Source organism: Mus pahari, chromosome 1, assembly GCF_900095145.1.
Source record: "Mus pahari chromosome 1, PAHARI_EIJ_v1.1, whole genome shotgun sequence".
Classification (NCBI taxonomy): Eukaryota; Metazoa; Chordata; class Mammalia; order Rodentia; family Muridae; genus Mus; species Mus pahari.
In genome coordinates, this window is record NC_034590.1 from 90,140,751 (window position 1) to 90,149,985 (window position 9,235).

Here is a 9,235-nt window from a genome sequence, read left to right on the forward strand (position 1 = left end):
AGAGAGAGAGAGAGAGAGAGAGAGAGAGAGAGAGAGAGAGAGAGAGAGAGAGAGAGAGACACCCAGGTTTCTTTGTTGAACTTCTGAGGGTGAAGATGCCAGTCCCCAAGACAGTAAATATCTTGAGAGAGTATGATGTTTGGAGGGTATTGGACCTTGAGGCATCAATGATACATTTAAATAGGAATATAGACTGAAGAGTATGAACACATGATAGTAAAGTTATATGAATTTGGGATTTATCAAAGTACAGATGAAATTTAAATTGTCAAAGTGGATGAGACAGTCTATCAGGAATGTATACAATAGAAAGAATATGGACTTAATTTGGTGGGTTTTCAACACTGAAATACTGAATAAAGAAACTGGAGAAGAAATCATAAAAAATTGGTGAGTTAGAGGGAAATTTTGGCTAGTTTTTTTTCTTTCGAGCCAGATAAGAAATAAACTTTCATGAAAGAAATTGGCTGGTGGCTTTGGGTGCAGTCAACCTGTAACTGTCTAACAGGTCTCCCTGAAGCCTGGTGCAGTGGAGTGGTGCATAGAGAAGCCGGGCTACAGGGTTAAAGTGTGCACACAGGTTTGAAGAAAGCTGCATATGCAACCAAGGGAAACTGAAGAATTATACCTAGGATGTCAGCAGATAGCCAAGACAGACCGACTTTTAAGATAACCAAGACAGACCGACTTTTAAGATAACCAAGACAGACCAACTTTTAAGAACCGGAGCATATTTACCTCAGGGCAGTGCAGAGAGTCTAAACTGAACAAATGCATCTGCTACTTAAGGCATACATGAAAACAGTGTGTGTGTGTGTGTGTGTGTGTGTGTGTGTGTGTGTGTGTGTGGCACAGCTAGCGACCCTCGGTCCTTCTTGTACCCAACTCTTCTCCATTCCTTCACTTTATCATGCTACAGACATTGTTTATATACAGTCAACTACAAAGGTCTATTTTTATTTTATTAGGAATACGGTTGTATACCATACACCATCTTTTCAAGGTTACCAGATTGTTTCCCCTGGGCAGCTGTGTGAATATGCACAGTGACAATGTATGACAGTGTCTTTTTCCCCACGCTTACAATGGGTTATTTGACCCAGCCTGTCAATTTATTTATTTTTTTCTTTGGTGTGTTCCATTTTTTAAAATGTCACTAAAACAGTTTTTTTCTTATTGTGAGATTATATAACTCTAGGGAATATTTAAAAGATACCAATTTTCTTTCCTATAAGTAGTCCATGTGTATTCTTTATACATTTTTTTCTAGATAGCATTTTATTATTGAAAAGATAACATGATAGCTAAGTACATTTTGTAAGGTTTTTTTTTTAACATCACCTCATGCATATCATGCTTCCAGTTTCTGTACAATAACACCTAGGCAACATCATGTTAGACTTAGCAAAGCTGTCAGGTGTGAGGCTGCGGACCTGTCTTGAGATGAGCTGTTCCTTGCCTTAGCATGGGAAATCTGATTGACTAGTCTGACCTTCTCTAGTAAATAATCCACTGATTAATTCATGTTTTAGGAAATAATGTCCTCCTAACCCCCTATAGCCTTCCCAATATCTATGTAAAGAAACAGCTCCGTTTAAAAAACAAAAAACCACTTTGTTATTGGTTCTTTCTGAATTTCACATAATGCACCCCAACCCCACTCATCTCTCCTTTCATCATACCTCTTGCAAAGTCCCCCACAACAGGGAGGAAAGCTCAGAGTGGAAGCTGTAATGTGTCACAGTGTGTCTCACAGTATACTCTTTTGTCCATACATGTCAATTGCAATGACTTGATGGTCTGGCACAAGGCCTCTGGTTTCTGCTACTCACTCACTCTATCAGTACTGGAACCTCACTGGGACTCTCAAAGATATCCTGTGTTTGCCCTATGTTATGGAGATCCTGTAGTTTTTAATCTGTAGGGAGAGCTCCTTCATGCACTCCAGCAGTTCATCGATGGGGTAATGTCTGAGAGGTATCTGAGCTGGTCAGGCTGCTGGTTCTCCCACGCTCATGCCCTCAGCTCACCTGCAAACTCCACATTCAGGACCACCTATTACAATCCAAACGATTATGTCATAGCTAAGCACACCTGAATACTGCAGGCCATAATGATTTAAGTATTGTATTGCAAGCCAAAAATGATTATATTTAGCCAGGCACATCTAGTTTGTGCACAGGCCGGCAGCAGACATGCAGTTTCAAAGTAAAAGACAATTAGAATCCAAAATTTTAACAGGATTATAACCTTTGTGTTTTATCACCCCCTAATTCAGTATGCTCCCAAGTTGTAAATTGTCTTTATGCCATAATCTGTCTGTGTTTTACAGTGTGGTCCTGCCCTATACAACTTTCCTGTAAAGAGCAGAGACTAACAACTAACACTTCTCCATCTACTCATACTGTTCTTTCTTTTGTGTAAGACCTTCCCTAAGGCAAAGATGACTCTATCCAACTTATATTTTTTAAGAGCATAACAATTTTTACTTACTAACTTATCCTTAAAGTGAACTAGTCCTAAGAATGAACTCTTTAGTGTTGACCTTTAGGCCCTAGCTTCTCTAAGTTTTGAACTCTTCAGTCTGCTGGCATGCTTAGGTCTTCAGAAGTAGTAGTTGATGTTGCCAAGCCCCCTCCTTTTTCCTCACATATTCCTATTAATTTTGAGACCATCCAATAAGGAATCTTCTTTAAAGGTCTTGATCATTCATGTCTTTACTTAACCTTTTAAATAGGCAGGCACCATGGCTATATCTCCCAAGGATCGACACGGTCGTTCTGGTTATCATCCCCACTGGTCCTTGCCAAGTGGGAGAAAGACTCCAAGGGGCCTTGCCTCAAGGAAGTCACTTGCAGAACAGACATGCACCTTTCCCAGGAGAGACAACATGGCTCCCACCACAGAGATACTCAAAACAAAGTACACATTTGCATGTTCCTTCTGCTCCCCTCATGAGTCTGTTTCTACATATGCTCATCCCTTAGATCTGGCACCCCGGAGGTCCTGTGTTTCTCTTCATTTTCCTATATAATGTCTGTTTGAATGACTATACACAAATACATACTGACTAGTTTATTCTTTTATCTTCAAATTACATTCAACTTCATGTTAATTTTACTTGATTGATTTTTTTTATTCCTGACTCAATTATTTTATTTGTATGTACATGTTCATATGTATGAATAGTGGGTACACATGTACACATTTGTGTTTGGAGAGGCCAGAGGGCAACATCTCTCACTGAGACAAAGTCTCTCACTGAAGCTGAAGTTCACCAGTTGACTAGGTTTCCTGGCCAGCAAGCCCTCAGGATCTACCTCTCCCCCACTACTGCCAGGCCCAGCTTCTCATGTGAAGGCTAAGGATCAGAACTTCAGCCTTCAGGCTTGGATGCAAAGCATGTTACCAACTATGCCACCTCCCCAGGTCCCCAAACGTAAGTTTTAGCTCAGGAATTTTCATGTGTTTCTTTATTGTGGTTTTACTTCCTGTGGTGTTTCCTTACTTATCTGAAATACAAGTTTTTTTCATTATCCTCATTTAAGGATACTTGTAAGAGTTTCTTTAAAATTTGCTTCTGATTATTCCAGTATTGTGGTTGAGCCCCAGTTTCTACTGTGTTCACTGAAGTGTGGTAATTTGCATACATCTTTTGCCAATTAATTTTAGATTATATCCTGAACATTATTAATGATGCATTGGGAGAGTGTTAATTCTGCTATATTCCTTCAACAAATTTTAAGAATTTTAACTGGCATTTGAGAAGGCTGAATTCACACTGTAAATTTTACTCTATATTACTCATGAAGTGATAAGTTGCCTTAATTCTTTCAGCATTAACTTGGCTAAATACATAAAAATATATATTTCTATATAGTTTATATATGTACAGGTAGCTTATAATTCCTGTCTGTGAGAGAGCTGATCTGGCAGAGATTAGCTGACCTTTCATATAAACAAAATACTAATTAGGATATTAACATAGCTAGTCTTTTAAACATTCAAACAAGTGTTTAAACAGGCAACTTCATCTAACAGACAAAGACACATATTAGTAATATACAATACATATATGTTGAAATTCCACTTAGTGATATTGATGCCTTCTTTTTTACTTCACTGAACTCTATCTATAAAAGTGCTAAAGGAAGAAGAATAAACCATTCCTAGTGGGAATTGTAGGGGTATCAAAATTCTTAGTAGTGTGAGTTAAACAGCCTCACATGCTATACCTCATCCCTATGAGATTTATATTCTGTGGAAGAGCTGACATGGATCTACTGCTCATGGTTACCCTTTTGGATTCAGATTAGGTCAAGAATTGGTTACTGTCCTCAGTCTGAATCTGTGCTGAACCACATGACAGGCCGGGAATCGTTGGTCATGTACGCTAGGTTGTGGGGGGTCCTAGAGCAAGACATTAATGAGTATGTGGAAGCCTTTCTGCATTCAGTGCACCTGGAACCCATTGCTGACCAGTTTATCCACACGTACAGGTGAGACATTGCGTCATTGCTATTATGTGAACTATCCTGTGCTTCTACTGTTTAGAGTGAATGCCCACAAAGCCCACCTCTACCTCTGGCACATGGAGGCAGTGATTAAAATAACTTAGCACTCTGCCAAGCTCAGACATCAGGGAAACAACATATCCCACTTGCAATTTGGATGGGGTTAACCTTTTGCAGATTTGAACAATTTTTGCATTAAAAAAGAATCTCTGTACTCCTTGGAAATAACACACACACACACACACACACACACACACACTTGAATAATCTATTTTGAGTCTTATCCAGTAATCTGAATGTATAAACAATCCTATGAGTTAATGACATATATCACTCTTTCTTCTTCACATTATGGAGTGCTGGAAGCAAACGTAGGCTAAGCACCGCTATTGCCCTAATGGGAAAGTCTTCAGTTGTCTTCCTGGATGAACCATCTACTGGCATGGACCCAGTAGCTCAACATCTGCTCTGGGAAACAATTACATGGGTCTGTAAGGCTGGTAAAGCTATCATCATAACTTCCCACAGGTAAGAGCCATTGGGATCTTGGCTGGAAACTAGAAGCTGCAATGGGTATAGGATGAAGTTAATTTCTGCCAGGACTATGAGTCAGTAAACTTTCCTAAACATAGGAGCTACAGAGAAGCAACTGTGGGTGAACCTGCTACATGAGAGCTCAGTTGACTGATACAATCAACTGAGAGAAAATACTAGTTAGCTAATTCAGTGAGGATTTGGGTATGTACTGCTTTAAGTTTCCAAATGTCCTCTTTCCAAATATGGTCTCAGTGGTGACTCTCTATAATGCCAAGGTTTCCAGTTCTAAGACATCCAACCCTAGTTGTTTGACTGTATTCCCTGAGTCTCCTAAGACCTATCTTCTTTTTCCTCCCAGAATGGAAGAATGTGAGGCCCTCTGTTCTAGGCTGGCCATCATGGTGAAAGGGGGGTTTACATGCCTAGGCACCCCCCAGCACGTCAGAAAGAGGTTTGGTCATGTATACACTCTAACAGTAAGAATCAATATTGCTAAGGATGAAGATAAAGTAGAAGAGTTCAAAAATTTCATTAAAGTAACTTTCCCAGGTAACATAGGTGTGGTTGATTCATCACTGTTAAGTCATGTTTACTATTATGCTACATGTTTTCACTTATACTTCTCATTGAATTGCTCATATTTATTGAACCCTTCTACTAAGCTCGTTTTAATAATTTCTATGAATTACTATGAGTTGTGTAAAGTTTGTCTTCAACACTGGGGCCTTACTGTCAGTTTGTAAAGAGCAACCTATTGTCTTAGCAACAGCCTGTGTTGTTTGGGAATTTCTGTGTGATCCCTTGGACCAAGAACCCAATATACTATAACCCAGACATGGTTATAGATTTGTTTGGTGACAAGATATGGCCAATCGGAACTCAGTCCCTCTCACTATTTGGAAACTTCATTAGAATCACCTTCATATATTTAAGGAAATTTCTATGGTTACCTTACCAGACCTCAAATGCCCCTCAATTATAGCTGTCTCTCCCCACATCCCCTTCCTCAACTCCATCTTTCCTTTCTCTCTCCACCTGATCCTGCCATTCCTGCCTCTTCCCAGCACCCAATCCACCCAGAAAATTTATTCTATTTCCTTTTCCATGGCTTAGTACCTTCAGCTGTACCTGACCTCTCTGGGTCTACAAATTATAGTTGAGTTGTTGATTTTTTATTATTATTATTATTATTATTATTATTATTATTATTATTATTATTATTTAATGGCAAATATCTACATATAATTGAATATGGACCATATTTTATATCTTTCTGAATCCGGGTTACCTCATTCAAGATGATGTTCTCTAATTCCATCCATTTGCCTACAAACTTCATGATAATTTTTTTAACAGTTGAATAACACTTCATTGTATAAATGTACCACATTTTCTTTATCCATTCTTCAGTTCAGGGACATCTAGATTGTTTCCAATTACTAGCTAATATAAATAGAACAACCACAAATGTGGTTAAGCAACTGTCCTTATGATAAGATGAAGTGTCCTTTGGGTATACACCTGGATCTTGAGTTAGATCGATTCCCAATTTTCTGAGGAACTGCCATACTGATTTCCACACTGATGTCTGTAGTGGCTATACAAGTTTTCACTCCCATCAGCAATGGATTAGTGTTCCCCTTACTCTACATTCTTGCCAGCAAGAGCTGTCACTTGTGTTTCTAACAAGTATAAGATGGAATCTCAAAATAGTTTTAATTTGCATTTCCCTGATAGATAAGGACATTGAACATTTCTTTGTTTCTCAGCTATTTGAGTTTCCTCTTTTAAGGATTCCCTGTTCAAATATATACACATTTTTAATTGCATTATTTGTTTTGATATCTAGTTTTTTTTTTATTTCTTCATATACTTTGGATATTAGCCTTCTGTTGGATGTGTAGTTAATGATAACGGCTATATATTACAACATATTTTAAAAGATAGAAATTAAAAGAATATGTACTATATATTCTTTGTGTAAAGAACAGTGAATTCAAAACAAAGCAATTATATTTAAGAATCCATTCTTAAATAATAATACAATAAAGAAAGCTAAGAGATGCTTAGCCGTAGAAACCGTAGGTGCCTTTAAGGAAGAGAAACTTAGTTGGTCACACACAGACAACATCTGGAGTCTTGGGTGTTGGTTATATTTAACCTGTGAGTCACTAAGCTGTACATGTTAATTACTTTCCGTCACTCTGATAAGTTACTGTGACTAAGGCAACTTCTAGGAGAAAGTTTATTTCTTTTTATTAGATATTTTCTTTATTTACATTTCAAATGTTATCCCCTTTCCCAGTTCCCCCACCCCAAAAACTCCCTATCCCATCCCCCCTCCACCTGCTTCTATAAGGGTGAACCCCACCCACTCCCCCACTCCCCACCCTGAAATTCCCCTAGGGGCATTGGTGCTTCTCAGCCATTTGGTATTCCTCAGCTGAGAATTCTTTGTTTAGCTCTGTACCCCATTTTTAATAGGGTTATTCGGTTCTCTGGAGTCTAACTTCTTGAGTTCTTTGTATATATTGGATATTAGCCCTCTGTTGGATGTAGAATTGGTAAAGATCTTTTCCCAATCTGTTGGTTGCTTTTTGTCCTATTGACAGTGTCTTTTGCCTTACAGAAGCTTTGTAATTTTATGAGGTCCCATTTGTCGATTCTTGATCTTAGAGTATAAGCCATTGGTGTTCTGTTCAGGAAATTTTCCCCTGTGCCCATGTCCTCGAGGCTCTTCCCCACTTTCTCTTGGGTTTTGTAGATAGTGATGTAAGCTATGATTTTTTTCCAGATTTAATTAGCCAACTCTCTGCAGTTTTTCAAACTATAAGTAATAAAGTAGTATTTTATAAAGAAGTAAATATATTGAGATAATTAAGGTCATCACTGTTGGTAATTATAATCTTAAGGACTATATCATCCTTTGTATTAATTTAACATATTTTCTCTGGCATATGTGGGGGCCATTAAAATAGAAACTACATAGGATTTTTTTTAAAGCTACCAAATAGTAGTATTTAGGGCACACCTGTAATTCCGGAACATGATAAGCAAAGACAGTTGAATTGCCATAAATTCAAGATCAGCCTGGGCTACATAGCAAGTTTCAGGTCAACCTGGGCTAGTATATTTCATGCCAGCCAACACTATAAAGCAATACTGTATCATTATTATTATTATTATTATTATTATTATTATTATTATTACAAAGAAACACTATGATCCTCTCCATTAATCACCTGTCAAAAATCTTTCTCTTCTTAGGTAACATCAAATTCCAGGAATTTCATGGGACTATTGGCTACTATATTCCAAGCAAGGAAATCTACTGGGGAAAGGTGGTTGCAAAATTCCTGTCAATCTAATGTAATATAGAGGATAAATAGAAAATATGGGGACTTAAGCATATGAAATGAGAATCTAATTAGAAGAGAATTAGAAATTTTGTTACTTCCCAAGGCCTCCTGAATTTAATTGAGTCTTCTGACCCCTAAATTCTATTATTATGTCATGTTCAACAAGAGAATGATGATGGTTAGGTAGGCATGGGTGGGCAGGCCTGCAGTTCCTGGACTCTGGAGACTGGGACAGGATATATCCAGTTTGAGTCCAGCCTAGGCTACATGTAGAATCTCTGTCTAAAAAGTATGTGTACGCAGAATGATGTGGCAGGCAGTATAGCTGCTTCCTATCTGCTTTTCAATCATTCTCTCTTGTGCTTTGTGGCTTCTTTTTATCTTTTTGTCCTGGTTGGGGAAGGTCAAGTGAAGGAAGGGTCACCTAGAGATTCTATGTGATAACTTTGCCTTTGTTTGTTTGTTTTCAAGGTATTTGAAATTTTGGAGGAAGCTAAAGTGCTGTTCAAGTTAGAAGACTATTCTGTCAAACGAGTAACTCTTGAACAAATCTTTCTGACCTTCGCTAATACTGATAAAATGAGAACTTATCAGGAAATAAAGCTGCAGTAAGCTTGCAATCCAACCAGTGGTCCTCTTTCTCAGACTGCTGCCTGCACCAAATACATAGAAGTCCTGTGATATGTACATCTACAAATAAAAACCCTGAAATAGATAGTTTGCAGTCTTTAAAAGTTAAAGTGAATAATGGATTATCTGAACTATGATGATTCATTTTGCCCTACTTCTAAATGTAAAAGTTAGCACTTTATTCTCCTTCTGCCT

At 38.0% G+C, this 9,235-nt stretch overlaps 1 protein-coding gene across 1 annotated transcript in view; it reads left to right on the plus strand.

Annotated features, from left to right (window-relative positions):
* Positions 1 to 9,022, plus strand: part of LOC110325314 (ATP-binding cassette sub-family A member 3-like) — a 129,078-nt gene extending 120,056 nt beyond the window's left edge. Inside the window, exons 26-30 of the mRNA XM_021203277.1 lie at positions 4,312 to 4,499; positions 4,872 to 5,042; positions 5,410 to 5,600; positions 8,319 to 8,392; positions 8,882 to 9,022. Of these exons, the coding sequence (XP_021058936.1) occupies positions 4,312 to 4,499; positions 4,872 to 5,042; positions 5,410 to 5,600; positions 8,319 to 8,392; positions 8,882 to 9,022 (765 nt within the window). The remainder of the gene's footprint in view (positions 1 to 4,311; positions 4,500 to 4,871; positions 5,043 to 5,409; positions 5,601 to 8,318; positions 8,393 to 8,881) is intronic.
* Positions 9,023 to 9,235: the final 213 nt, after the last annotated feature.